Genomic DNA, 15,508 nt, shown 5'->3' on the forward strand with positions numbered 1-15,508 from the left:
ATCAGAGTAAGACGCCGCGCAAATCGACCCCCGCTACCCACTATTCTACTGGCAAATGTTCAGTCTCTGGATAACAAGCTCTGCGAGCTGAAAGCGCGGATCTCTTTCCAACGAGAGACGAGGGACTGCTGCGTTATCTGCCTTACGGAAACTTGGATGTCTGCGGAGATTCCAGACTCAGCCATTGAACCCGCGGGGTTTTCCATGCTCCGAGCGGACAGAGCGAAAGACCTCTCAGGTAAAACTAGAGGAGGTGGTGTATGTTTTATGATCAACAAATCCTGGTGCGATCAGAGGAACATACATTCTATCAAGTCTTTCTGTTCTCCTGATCTGGAATTTCTTATGCTTCTGTGTCGACCATTCTGGCTACCGAGGGAATTCACAGCGGTCATTATCACTGCTGTGTACATCCCCCCACAAGCCGACACAGACCGGGCACTCAAGGAACTGTATGGGAGTATAAGTGAGCAGGAAACCGCGCACCCTGAGGCCGCGTTCATTGTGACCGGGGACTTTAATAAAGCCAGTTTAAAATCAGTCGCACCAAAATATCACCAGCACATTAGTTTCAACACACGAGGGGACCGGGTTTTGGACCATTGCTACTCTCCGTTCCGGGATGGCTACAAATCCCTCCCCCGCCCACCATTTGGAAAATCGGACCACTCTTCCATTCTGCTTCTGCCCGCTTACAGGCAGAAACTGAAACAGGAAGCACCCACCCTCAGAACGATCCAGTGCTGGTCGGACCAATCAGACTCTACGCTACAAGACTGTTTTGATCGCACGGACTGGGAGATGTTCCGGTCCGCCTCTGATGACGACATCGAGCTTTACGCTGATAGCGTAATGTGCTTCATCAGAACGTGTGTAGAGGAAGTGATTCCGACCAGAACTGTGCGAATCTATCCGAATCAGAAGCCGTGGATCAACAGCGATGTTCGCGCAGCACTCAATGTGCGGACCTCCGCTTTTAATTCCGGGAACGCGGAGGAGCATAAACAAGCCAGTTATGCCCTCCGAAAAACTATCAAAACAGCAAAACGCCAGTACAGGAGTAAGATTGAGGGACAGTTTAACACCACCAACTCTAGAAGCATGTGGCAGGGAATTAACATCATCACGGACTTTAAAGGGAATAAAAACTCCGCCATGAACACCGCTGCCTCTCTCCCAGATGAGCTAAATACTTTTTATGCTCGTTTCGAGGGAAATAACACCGCCCTCGCGGAGAGAGCTCTCACGGCCGAAGCTACAGAGGTTAGTTCACTCTCCGTCTCTGTAGCGGATGTAACCCGATCATTCCGACGGGTGAATATCCGCAAAGCCGCGGGTCCAGACGGCATTCCGGGCCGCGTCATCAGAGCGTGCGCGAACCAGCTGGCTGGTGTTTTTACGGACATTTTCAACCTCTCCCTCTCTTTGTCTGTAGTCCCCACATGCTTTAAAACATCCACCATTGTGCCTGTTCCAAAACAATCGAAAATAACTTGTTTAAATGACTGGCGTCCTGTTGCTCTGACCCCCATCATCAGCAAATGTTTTGAGAGACTAATCAGAGATTACATCTGCTCTGTATTACCACTCAATCTTGACCCGCTGCAGTTTGCTTACCGTAACAACCGCTCCACTGATGATGCCATTGCATCTACAATACACACTGCTCTCTCCCACCTGGAAAAAAAGAACACTTATGTGAGAATGCTGTTTGTAGACTACAGCTCAGCATTCAACACCATAGTGCCCTCCAAGCTAGATGAGAAACTCCGGGCTCTGGGCTTAAACAGCTCGCTGTGCAGCTGGATCCTGGACTTCCTGTCAAGCAGACGCCAGGTGGTTAGAATAGGCAGCAACATCTCCTCATCACTGACCCTCAACACTGGAGCCCCGCAGGGCTGTGTTCTCAGCCCACTACTGTATTCCCTGTACACACATGACTGTGTGGCAACACATAACTCCAATGCCATCATTAAGTTTGCTGATGACACGACGGTGGTAGGTCTGATCACTGACAATGATGAAACAGCCTACAGAGAGGAGGTGCACACTCTGACACACTGGTGTCAGGAGCACAACCTCTCCCTCAACGTCAGTAAGACAAAGGAGCTTGTGGTGGACTTCAGAAGAAAAGACAGAGAACACAGTCCCATCACCATCAATGGGGCACCAGTGGAGAGAGTCAGCAGCTTCAAGTTCCTGGGTGTCCACATCACTGAGGAACTCACATGGTCCGTCCACACTGAAGTCGTTGTGAAGAAGGCTCATCAGCGCCTTTTCTTCCTGAGACGGCTGAGGAAGTTTGGAATGAACCGCCACATCCTCACACGGTTCTACACCTGCACTGTGGAGAGCATCCTGACTGGCTGCATCTCCGCCTGGTACGGCAATAGCACTGCCCACAACCGCAAAGCACTGCAAAGGGTGGTGCGAACTGCCAAACACATCATCGGAGGTGAGCTTCCCTCCCTCCAGGAAATATATACAAGGCGGTGTGTGAAAAAAGCTCGGAGGATCATCAGAGACTCCAGCCACCCGAGCCATGGGCTGTTCTCACTGCTACCATCAGGTAGGCGGTATCGCAGCATCAGGACCCGCACCAGCCGACTCCATGATAGCTTCTTCCCCCAAGCAATCAGACTTCTGAACTCTTGATCTCCCACGATCAAAATACATCATCCCTGCACTTTATTACTCTTTTATCTCACACCGGACTGTCATAAATTATATTACTGTCATTATATTATGTCTCTCTTAACAACTGACTATCAACCGACAGCCTGAATGTCAATACAGTACAATACTGTACATTCTATATATATACTTTTTTCATATATATTTTAATTTTTATTGAATAATGTGTATCTATATAGTATCTATATAGTAAAAAACAAAAAAAAAAAAACAAAAAACAAAAACAGCATATTGTATACTGTGCAATGTATGTTATTATTGTATATTGTTGAGTGTAATTGTGTATAACAGATGTTTAAATTGTGTTGTGTTAATTTGATGTTTTAAGTTGTGTAATTATGTATAACAGATGTTTAAATTGTGCTGTGTTAATTTGATGTTTTAAGTCGAGTTTAATTATGTATAACAGATGTTTAAATTGTGCTGTGTTAATTTGATGTTTTAAGTCGAGTTTAATTATGTATAACAGATGTTTAAATTGTGTTGTGTTAATTTGATGTTTATTGTAAATTGGTGTATGTCTCATCACTGTCACGACTGCTATGTTGATCGGAACTGCACCCAAGAATTTCACACACCATTGCACTTGTGTATATGGCTGTGTGACAATAAAGTGATTTGATTTGATTTGATTTGAAGTCTTGTTTTCTAGAGAAATCTAGCTACATTTGTTGGGGATTATGTTTAAAACAAGTAAAAAAAACTATTTGCCAATGGGGTAAGAAAAATAAACAACGATTTCTCTGAAAACAAGACAAGAATGCATCTTGTTTTAAGAATGTTTAGATATAATGCAATTTTTTTTTTATTTTAAATGACCAGATTTATTCATCTGAAATCAACAGAAATATTTTGTTGTTTTCCCATTTTCCCATACATCTCGCGGACATCTCGGCCTGGATGAAGGAGCACCACCTGCAACTCAACCCAGCCAAGACTGAACTCCTCATCTTTCCAGCCAACCCTGATGTTGAACACAACATCACCATGCAGCTGGGTGCAACTACAATCGGTCTTACAAATCGGTCAGAAATCTAGGGGTAACCATCGACAACAGACTAAATTTCACAGACCACATCTCAAAGACCACAAGATCATGTAGATTTACACTCTACAATATCAGGAAGATAAGACCCTTCCTCTCTGAACATGCCACACAACTGCTTGTCCAGTCACTCGTCATAACTAGACTGGACTACTGTAACGCTCTCATTGCAGGCCTCCCTGCATGCAGAATTAGACCCCTGTAAATAATCCAGAATGCAGCAGCACGTCTGGTCTTTAATGAACCAAAGAGAGCACATGTTACACCACTCCTCATCTCTCTCCACTGGCTGCCGGTTGATGCACGTTTCAAATTCAAGGCTCTGATGCTGGCATACAGAACAGTCACTGGGTCTGCTCCAGCATACCTAAAATCATTTATGCAGAGCTACGCGCCCACTAGAAGCCTGCGGTCGGCTAATGAGCGGCGCCTTCTTGTACCAACACAATGAGGCACCAAAACACTTTCCCGGACTTTCAGCTTCATCATACCACATTGGTGGAACGACCTTCCCAACTCCATCCGTGAAGCTGACTCGCTCTCTGTCTTCAAAAAATGACTAAAACACATCTTTTCCATGAGCACTTAACCAGTCATTAAAAAAAAAAAAAAACATTTTCTGTTGCACTTTATTCTATTTTGAATACTATTATGATGCTAGTGATACTTTGTAATACAGCACTTTTTATACCACTGTCTCCTAAGATGATTCACTTATGTTTTCCTCTCTTGTAAGTCGCTTTGGATAAAAGCATCTGCTAAATGAATAAATGTAAATGTAAATACTGGTAGATGAGATTTTCCAAGTTATGATATTGTAAATATAGTAGACTTATGTGAAACGGCACTGACCCAAAAGAGCAGGTCTATCATATTACCTATCTGAACAATAACTGACCTGTTTCTCGACTTTCCCGAGTCGACCCATCATGCTGGGGTCTTCAGGCAGATCTCCTTCTGTGGTGGCTTTAGGACGATCTTTATCTGTGACCGGAGCCCCTCGACCAACAATCTGATCCACTCTAATAATTCATTTACAAAGAGGAAACATCGAGAATACGAACCTGACAACTCATCAAGTGTCATCAAAATCTACAGTGATGTGTAATACATTAAACAAGTTAAACAATACAAATCCCTTTTTTTGATAATAACCAACTGTTATATACACTAGATTTCTTTATATTAGTATTTTAAGTCCAATTTATATCATATTTTTGTTATAAAATTCACAAAATTAATAAATACTTCCTTTACAGATGTATTTATGGCATTGTTGTCAGTCACCTGAACAATAATAAACCAATATTAATATAAAAGATTTATATATTGGCCATTTAAAGAAATCATTATGAGATATAAATGAATGCATGCAGAGGGCGGGATATGATAATGAGTGGGTGTGTCCACACACAGATAGACAGAGGGGATTGGACAGAAAGAGCCAGGCCCACCAGACTGTTTTATTTTTTGTTTCAAAATAACCACTGCGTGTGCTCAGCAGAACAGTGAAAATCAAGCATGCCCTGCTGATATCTCGAAAACAGCACTTACATAGAAGTACAAAAATAAATATATAACAAATAAGATTCTTATGCTTCTGATATTTTAAGACGGTTATTGTGCATTACATGGCATGCCTTAAATAATGCCAGGCCAACATGCATAGGAAAGCAAGGCTAAATACAATTAAATAAAGATTTGGTGCATCTGCATTTGTTGCTTTTTGTGGTTCACTATCCATTTCATTCAGCGGTGCAGGCAAACTAGCTTAACCAGTTTGTGTTCAGCTACATGACTAGTAACTCACCCATATGTGATATTTAGTTCTGCTCTTCTCTCCACCAAATGTCACCGTAAAACACTTGTAATTAGTTCTAGTACCAGTAAAGTTCAGGAAGTTAATTAAGAGTTTATTAGCAATGCCAACTTATTGGAAGCTGCCTCAAGTGTTTAGTGTTGATGGAAAAACAGCTAGTGACCTAAAAGAATTGCAAGAAGGTAATATAGTTTACATTGCAAAAAGTCATTTTCTTTACTAGTATTTGTGTCTTGTTTTCCAGTAAAAACATCTAAAAATTACTAACTTTAATCTAACAAAATTTAGAAACGATAATGCCTAAAACAAGATAAACAAAAGAGGGCTTAGAAATCAAAAGAGGTAAGACAAATAAACTCAATTCAAGATGTAAACAAGTCTTAATATCTCACACAGTTTTTCTTCTCAACTACATGCATCTTGTTTTAAGGATGTTTAGATATTTTTATCGGGAAATACGACAAAACTTCTCAGTAAGAAAATGATATTTTTTACCATGTGTACATTTTGTCTTTTTTTCCAGTAAAAATGTCTAAACATCCTTAAAACAAGACGCCTTTACTTGATAAGAAAAAGAATAATAAGACTTGTTTGCATCTTGAATTAAGTGCATTTTTCTTAGCCCTTTGACAAAATTGTTTCATTTTATTTTAAACGTAAACCTCGCCAATTTTTGTTGGATTTATGCTTAAAACAAGAAAAGAACTGCGTGCAAATATGGTAAAAAAAGAAAGAAAGGTAATTCAAGATGCATGTCTGTTCTCTTAAAAAAAATCTTAATATCTTAAGAAAATTAAAGATATAAAACTAATCTCACAACATTTGCTTCTCAAGTAAAGGCATCTTGTTTTCCAGTAAAAATTTCTAAACATCCTTAAAACAAGACGCCTTTACTTGAGAAGAAAATTAATATTAAGACTTGTTTACATCTTGAATTAAGTGCATTTTTCTTAGCGCTTTGACAAATTGTTTTATCTTATTTTATGCATGAACGTCACCAATCTTTGTTGGATTTATGCTTAATATATATATATATATTTATGCTTCATAAAAAAATAAAAAAATAAAAAATAAAAAAACTTGCCAATATGGTATTTTTTTTATTTTTTACTTAATTCAAGATGCATGCCTATTCTCAAAAAAATAAATAAATAAATAAATATATATATATATATATATATATATATATATATATATATATATATATATATATATATATATATATATATTAATATATCTTATTAAAATATTTTAATATATCAAAATGATCTCTCTATTATTTTACTTCTCAAGTAAATGCATCTTGTTTTAAAAATGTTCCCTGATAGCACACGTACAACTCCCAGGCGCCTATTTGATGTGTGTGTTTACATCTGGAAGACGTATTGTTTAGATTGATTGCTCATCTGCAATACAAAAGACATTCTTCTCTTTTAAGATGTTTATCAGATGTTAATTAAAATGTGATGCTTTCCAGATGAAATGCTCTTATACAGATATCTCGAAGATGAACGGGTGCTATCTGGGTTTAGATATTTTTACTGGAAACAAGATAAAACTGCAATTTTAGCAGTGCATACTGTAAGTTTAAGCTTGAAAATATGTACACTATAATTTTTGTTTCAATCTGAAAATGTTGAACAATGGAAGTTTGCGGTAACTGATTGACTAAGCTTTCTGTACACTTTCTACTAGTAATGTAGTCTGAAACAGAACCAGGTTTCTTTATTTTTTTCTCAGCACATCCAGTTATAATCAGGACAGAGCACTAACGCAGGCCCGCGAGATGCAGACTGGTGCGTCCTAACCTAGAAGGGTACTGGGGCGACTCTTTGCCTTCTTTGGTTGAACACTTCTTTTGGCGAGGGGTGCTGGGACCCGGAGGACCCAATATCATATCTAACCTGGCAAAGCAAATAGAGGAGAGGACAGTACAACGCAAAATGACGTGACACGGACCAGCGCAAATGTCAGGACATATCGGCATGAGATGGGGAGAAACACAAACAAACAAACATAAAAACACACTACAACATACTGACAGATTCCAATATGTGAAAATATATTCCAGACATACTTTATGAAATGAACAGAAAAGTATTCATTTATTACGACAAAAAACTCGTTGACCGATATCGGATGATCAACATGCAGAATGTTTAAAGTATGCCTTGAATGTTTTAAAAATGTACTTGCTGAAAAGCAGGAATATATTTACATATCTTTGAAAATCACTTGGTTACATAGAAACATTAATTTATCTATACAGAAGACTTTCCCTAAAATAAGAGTAACATGATAGAAATAGCTTAAATATACACGGTGAATTTGTTCACTTAAGTTGTAACACTTATACTGTAAACCCTAATGCTCAAAATAATTAATTGTTAATTATTGTTTTGAGATTAATGAACCCAGCAAGCTTTGCCCTTACATGACAGGATGGACATTTCTTTCTGGAATAGTTTTGCATTGCCTCACAATACATTTATAATAAAACTATATCAATAATATAGGAAAACAAAAACTATGGTAATAAAAATCATAATTTTGATTTGACTACAAATACCATGGTAAACCATCACAAAATTATGATTTTTATAACCATAATTTACGTTTTCCTGTATTATCACTATGGTTCCACTATGAATATTATGGTTAAAATATGGTTACTGTAGTAAAACCATAGACAATTTACTGCGAGGGAACGCAAAAGTATTGCGAGTGCAAGCGAAACTTATTGCGAGGGAATGCAAAACTTATTTTAAGGGGACACAAAACTTATTGTGAGGTAATATAAATCTATTGCGAGCATACACAAAACTTATTGCGAGGATATGCAAACTTATTGCGAGGATATGCAAACTTATTGCGAGGGAATGCAAAACTTATTGTGACGGAACGTAAAACTACTGCAAGGGAACGTAAAACTATTGTGAGGATATGCAAAACTTATTGCAAAGGCACGTAAAACTTATTGTGAGGGAATGTAAATCTATTGCGAGGATATGTAAAACTTATTATGAGAGATACGTAAAATCGTATTGCGAGGGAATGTAAAACTATTGCGAGGATATGTAAAACGTATTGCGAGGATACGCAAAACTTATTGCGAAGATACGCAAAACTTATTGCGAGGATACACAAAACTTATTGCGAGGATACGCAAAACGTATTGCGAGGATACGCAAAACATATTGCCAAGATGCGCAAAACATATTGCGTGGATACGCAAAACATATTGCGAAGATACGCAAAACTTATTGCGAGGATACTCAAAACTTATTGCGAGGATACGCAAAACATATTGCGAAGATACGCAAAACATATTGCAAGGATACGAAAACATTGCGAAGATACGAAAAACTTATTGCGAGGATACACAAAACTTATTGCGAGGATACGCAAAACGTATTGCGAGGATACGCAAAACATATTGCCAAGATACGCAAAACATATTGAGAGGATACGCAAAACATATTGCGAAGATACGCAAAACTTATTGCGAGGATACTCAAAACTTATTGCGAGGATACTCAAAACTTATTGCGAGGATACGCAAAACATATTGCGAAGATACGCAAAACATATTGCGAGGATACGAAAACATATTGCGAAGATACGCAAAACTTATTGTGAGGATACGCAAAACGTATTGCGAAGATATGCGAAATTTATTGCGAGGATACGTGAAACTTATTGCGAGGATACGCAAAACTTATTGCGAAGATACGCAAAACTTATTGCGAGGATATGCAAAACTTATTACGAGGATACGCAAAACATTGCGAAGATACGCAAAACGTATTGCGAGGATACGCAAAACGTATTGCGAGGATACTCGAAACTTATTGCGAAGATACGCAAAACTTATTGCGAGGATACTCAAAACTTATTGCGAGGATACGCAAAACTTATTGCGAGGGAATGCAAAACTTATTATAAGGGAATGTAAAACTTATTATAAGGAAGGCAAAACTTATTGTGAGGGAATGTAAATCTGTTGCGAGGATACACAAAACTTATTGCAAGGGAATGCAAAACTTATTGCGAGGGAACGTAAAACTATTGCGAGGGAATGCAAAACTTAATGTGAGGGAACGTAAAACTACTGCAAGAGAACGTAAAACTATTGCGAGGATACGCAAAACTTATTGCGAGGGAACGTAAAACTATTGTGAGGGCATGTAAAACTTATTGTGAACTATGTAAAATTATTTCTGAAAAAATCTCCAACTTGTCCTCTAAGGGGCTCCGTAGCATGGCATTCGACAGGGAGAGTAAATGTTAAAATTAAGTGTTATAAGCTTTATTGATAATTTTAAGTTCAGCCAAAGAGTTACATTTAAAGTTAAGTGCCATTCAAATGTATAAGTTATCTCAATTACTCAATATTTCAAGTTAAGAGCAATTAACATGCATGTGTAGTACAAAATCAAAATCTGAAAGTTATATTAACTTAAACATGGGAGTTTATTAACTTAAAAAATGTATGTAACTGATTGCCTCACATTTTTTTTTAGTTCTGCTAAATTATTAGGGTTTACAGTGTAAAAAGTTTGAATGTCATTGCATTAGATTTTAAAATATTATTTTTGTTAAATGGCACTTGCTTTGATATGCTACTACACTTTGCTATAATGAAATAACCCTGATTTTAACTCAATAAGCAAAATTATTAATGATTCTCAATGGACATATTTGATCAAACGAAACACCACAAAAGGACAAATCATAAACACATTACCTTGAAGAGTTACTGCAACAGTGTTTGGTTTTCTGACAGATATAAACATCAAAGGTCACAAACGGCTAGAAAACTAGGCCATGCAAAAATATAAGAAAACAACCAGTTGTGTAATATTTATGAGAAGTGTTCATCCTTATGTTTGATGGAGGAATGAGTGAGTGAGATAAGAGAAGAGTGAAGGAGAGATTTGGTTTGTGCATCAGCTCTTGCCTGGACTGCAGGTTTTTAATTCTCGCCAGCATGTCGAGGTGTCCAGCAGAATACTGCTCGATAACATCCATCACATCATACGGCCGCAGACTCTCTTTAAACTTTCTCTTGGACACCATAAACCGCATAATACTACAGAGACAAAGAAGTCACACACAAAACTTTATAAACAAGAAGTCAGTGAACCAGATGTATTTGTTCAAGAACATGTCCATGTCATGTTTCACCTTAAAAATCAAAAGAAAGAAATTCGAAATTACATATTTCATAAATAAAAAATAAAATAAAAATAAAAAAACCTATTGACAATTAAGAACATTTGTGGGATTTTTTTTCTGAAATAGTTTTGCGCTTCCCTGCAATAAGTTTTGCTTGCCCTCGCAATGAATTTACCATGGTTTTACTTCAGTAACCATATTTTAACATTTATATTTGTAGCAAAACCAAAGTACTAATACAGGAAAACAAAAACTATGGTAATACAAATAATAATTTTGTGGTTATTTAGATTTTTCTACAAATACTATGGTATTTGTAGAATGCAAAATTATGATGAGGGAACGCAAAACTTATTACAAGGGAACGCAAAACTTATTACGAGGGAACGCAAAACTTATTACGAGGGAACGCAAAGCTTATTACGAGGGAACGCAAAACTTATTATGAGGGAACGCAAAACTTATTGCGAGGGAACACAAAAATGATTACAAGTGAACGCAAAAATTATTACAAGGGAACGCAAAACTTATTGCAAGGGAACGTAAAGCTTATTGCGAGGGAACTCAAAAATTATTACGAGAGAACGCAAAACTTATTACAAGGGAACGTAAAGCTTATTGTGAGGGAACTCAAAAATGATGGTAGTATTTACTGTAATGCTTTTAATTCATGCTGATTTCAACAATAAAAAATCAGTAACACTTAACAATAAGGTTCTATTCATTATCAATAATTTATGGATTTGGTTTCATCAACATTGAACGCAAAACGTATTACAAGGGAACGCAAAGCTTATTACGAGGGAACGCAAAACTTATTACGAGGGAACACAAAGCTTATTAAGAGGGAACGCAAAACTTATTACGAGGGAACGCAAAGCTTATTACGAGGGAACGCAAAACGTATTACGAGGGAACGCAAAACTTATTGCGAGAGAACGCAAAACTTATTACGAGGGAACGCAAAGCTTATTACGAGGGAACGCAAAACTTATTACGAGGGAACGCAAAACTTATTGCGAGGGAACACAAAAATGATTACAAGTGAACGCAAAAATTATTACAAGGGAACGCAAAACTTATTGCGAGGGAACTCAAAAATTATTACAAGGGAACGCAAAACTTATTACAAGGGAACGTAAAGCTTATTGCGAGGGAACTAAAAAATGATGGTAGTATTTACTGTAATGCTTTTAATTCATGCTGATTTCAACAATAAAAAATCAGTAACATTTAACAATAAGGTTCTATTCATTAACAATAATTTATGGATTTGGTTTCATCAACATTGAACAATTTTTTTTTTTTTTTTTTTTACAGCATTTATTTATCTAGGTTAATGTTGATGTATTAAGATACTATAATTCCTTGTTAGTTCATGTTACATTAACTAATGTCAATATATGCAACTTTTACTCTAAAAAATGTATTAGTATACTGTACGTAGAAAATTGGTTTAAAACTTTTCTTTAGAATTAATTCATGTTACAGTAGCTAATGTAGTTAACTCATGTTAGAAATACAATCTTGTTGTAAAGTGTTACCCAAAATAACATTGTATTACAGTAAAAAGTAAATGTGCTTAAATGTCATGATAAAAAATAAGTACAAATAAAAACAATTTTTGACCAAAAACTGGCTTAATTTTCTTTATACAAAATACAGTTTCTCTTTTTTTTTCTTTTGAGTTTGGGTTTGAAATATGACCTGAACACTTTTTTTCACCCAATTCACCCAAATAGCCCTTAACCGAGTCCCAGAGACTGATATATTTTCTCTAGCTAATACGTTGATACCGACCTTTAATTTTCAAAATGTCACATGCATTAAGAGTTGCTGGCATGAATCTGAGGAATGAAGGTGTGTAATGAAAGGTTCAAAATATTGAATGTAACAAGTTTTTGTAACTTAGGTACATTCAGATAAAATATGAGTTTAGAAAGTATTCTTATGTGATGCAGACTGGTATATTATGATTAATAATATGCAAGTCTGATGGGTATTAGGATCCCCGTTGAGTAAAGCTTCCTCTTTCATCTTTGCTTACCACACAGCCCTGATGGTAACTTTTAGTCCCGGCGTTAAATCTTGAGGGACAAACTCACAATGGCAGCTCTTATTGTCATCAACAATGTCTTCTCCAGGCAGGCTGGCTTCTACAAAACACAACATGAGGACAGGAGGACTCTGGAGTTAGTCAACTAACCCCTAACCTTTCATTTAACTTCATTCTATCTCTCTAGAATGGAACTTAGCAGGATCAAGCCACAGCCATTAACTCTGTTGATTGGAACAGCTTCGGTGTGGCGGTGGACAGTAGACGGTTTAGCGCAGTTCAAGCTCAAAGTCAGTTTTCTAACCGGCCAGGGCTGCATTTCCCAAAAGCATCATAAGTCTAAGTAGATCGTAGAATCCATTGGCGCCAATGGTCTCTATGATCTACTTAAGCTTGCGATGCTTTTTGGAAACACAGCCCAAGTTGGGTCATATTGGCAGAGTGCAAAAACAGGGTTTGGGCAAGTGGGTCTGAGAGCTTTTGAGGGAAACTAAGACAACTGTGGCCCAAAAAATAGCATTTACTGAGCCAGCGAATATGCATTTTTGTAAAGCTGTCTGTGTGCACAGTCACGTGACCATGAACAAAGCCATACAGTGGCCCCAAACAATACAAGCCACACTTGAAATGCATAACTGTCACTGAATTAGATGACAAAATATAAAAGCAAAAAGTAGTGTCACACTTTTAAAGTTAGTGGAACAAGTGCATAGTTAATGCGCTGAACTTGAAGGGAACTGAACATATACATCCACTAAAAATCACCAAGACACCAGTTGATTCAAAGTCATTGAGCAAAAATCACTCAGTGAAGAAAAGAGAAGTTAAAGCTCCAGTAGCATTTGCTTTCATATTTTCTTATCTAATGCAATGACATTTACACATTAAGTGTGACTTAAGTGAACAAATACATTTTGGGGTCAATGTATAAGTAAACAGTAATAAACATTCACTATTTCCTACGTGCTAGTTTGACTTACAGTTTCTCTGTGGATTCATTGTAGAAACATTAGGTCCCACTTTATATTAGATGTCTTTAACTACTATGTACTAACTTAAAAACACACAATACAATTTATTTATTGTGCAACTGCATGTTTTTCAGCTAAATTCTCGCAAGATTCATATTTGCTGCTACTGAGGTTGAGGTACGGGTAGGTTTAGAAATAGGGTTAGGTAGGGTTAGGATTTAGGGTAAGGGTTGGGTTGGATTAGGTTAGGGGTTAGGGTTTAGGTTTAAGGGTAATTGTTGGGTTGGGTTAGGTTAGGGGTTAGGGTTTAGGTTTAGGGGTAATTGTTGGGTTGGGTTAGGTTAGGGGTTAGGGTTTAGGTTTAAGGGTAATTGTTGGGTTGGGTTAGGTTAGGGGTTAGGGTTTAGGTTTAAGGGCAATTGTTGGGTTGGGTTAGGTTAGGGTTAGGGGTTAGGGTTTAGGTTTAAGGGTAATTGTTGGGCTGGGTTAGGTTAGAGGTTAGGGTTTATTTTTAAGGGTAATTGTTGGGTTAGGTTAGGGGTTAGGGTTAGGGGTTAGGGTGTAGGGTAAGGGTTGGGATAGGTTAAGGGTAAGCGGTTAGGGGTTAGGGTTTAGGGTAAGGGTTGGGTTGGGTTAGGTTAGGGGTTAGGGTTTAGGTTTAAGGGTAATTGTTGGGTTGGGTTAGGTTAGGGGTTAGGGTTTAAGTTTAGGGGTAATTGTTGGGTTGGGTTAGGTTAGGGGTCAGGGTTTAGGTTTAAGGGTAATTGTTGGGTTGGTTTAGGTTAGGTTTAGGGGTTAGAGTTTAGGTTTAAGGGTAATTGATGTGTTGGTTTAGGTTAGAGGTTAGGGTTTAAGTTTAAGGGTAATTGTTGGGTTGGGTTAGGTTAGGGGTTAGGGTTTAGGTTTAGGGGTTAGGGTCTAGGGTAAGGGTTGGGTTAGGTTAAGGGTAAGCGGTTAGGGGTTAGGGTTTAGGGTAAGGGTTGGGTTAGGTTAGGGTTAGGGGTTAAGGTTTAGTTTTAAGGGTAATTGTTGGGTTGGGTTAGGTTAGAGGTTAGGGTTTAAGTTTAAGGGTAATTGTTGGGTTGGGTTGGGTTAGGGGTTAGGGTTAGGTTTAGGGGTTAGGGTGTAGGGTAAAGGTTGGGTTAGGTTAAGGGTAAGCGGTTAGGGTTTAGGGTAAGGGTTGTGTTAGGGTTAGGGGTTAGGGTTTAGGTTTAAGGATAATTGTTGTGTTGGGTTAGTTTAGGGGTTAGGGTTTAGGTTTAGGGGTTAGGTTTGGGTTAGGTTTAGGGTTAGCGGTTAGGGTTAGTGGTTAGGGTTTAGTGTAAGGGTTGGGTTATGGTTTAATGATTTTGAAAATTATTTTTTTGAATTGTTGTGTTTCTTCAGCAATAGTTCTCAAATGGTTTTGCGACAGGATCCAAATTTTTGTGTCGACCCAACACAGTCCTAAACACCTAACATATTTTTAATATTTTTGCACTGAATAAAATTATTGTGTGGTAAAGTAAATCTAGCAGAAAAGATTTAAGTACTTTCTACACTGAATAATTTAAAGCATAATTTTGAAAATATTAAGTAAATTCTACACTTGTACAAAATTCAAATATATAAAAATTAATGCTCTAGCTTAAAAATGAATGCTATTTATTATTGTTTGTTATCTTTACAATGCGTCATCTTGTATCAATCCTAACATATTAAAACGTCATTTTTATCTGCTAATTTGAGTACATTTCACAGGTGAA

The 15,508-nt window shown here is 37.5% G+C and overlaps 1 protein-coding gene across 5 annotated transcripts in view; it reads right to left on the bottom strand.

Annotated features, from left to right (window-relative positions):
* Window positions 1-15,508, bottom strand: part of LOC127446003 (potassium voltage-gated channel subfamily KQT member 2-like) — a 75,980-nt gene that overhangs the window by 9,719 nt on the left and 50,753 nt on the right. For 2 of the 5 annotated variants that reach the window (XM_051706589.1, XM_051706590.1), the window contains 4 exons: window positions 12,784-12,892; window positions 10,519-10,650; window positions 7,367-7,462; window positions 4,638-4,761 (listed from right to left, as the gene is read on the bottom strand). In XM_051706589.1, coding sequence (XP_051562549.1) covers window positions 4,638-4,761; window positions 7,367-7,462; window positions 10,519-10,650; window positions 12,784-12,892 — 461 coding nt within the window. Of the gene's footprint in view, window positions 1-4,637; window positions 4,762-7,366; window positions 7,463-10,518; window positions 10,651-12,783; window positions 12,893-15,508 lie in introns of those variants that run through there. The other 3 variants (XM_051706587.1, XM_051706586.1, XM_051706588.1) reach the window with 2 other exon arrangements.

This window comes from Myxocyprinus asiaticus, chromosome 9 (genome assembly GCF_019703515.2).
Source record: "Myxocyprinus asiaticus isolate MX2 ecotype Aquarium Trade chromosome 9, UBuf_Myxa_2, whole genome shotgun sequence".
Classification (NCBI taxonomy): Eukaryota; Metazoa; Chordata; class Actinopteri; order Cypriniformes; family Catostomidae; genus Myxocyprinus; species Myxocyprinus asiaticus.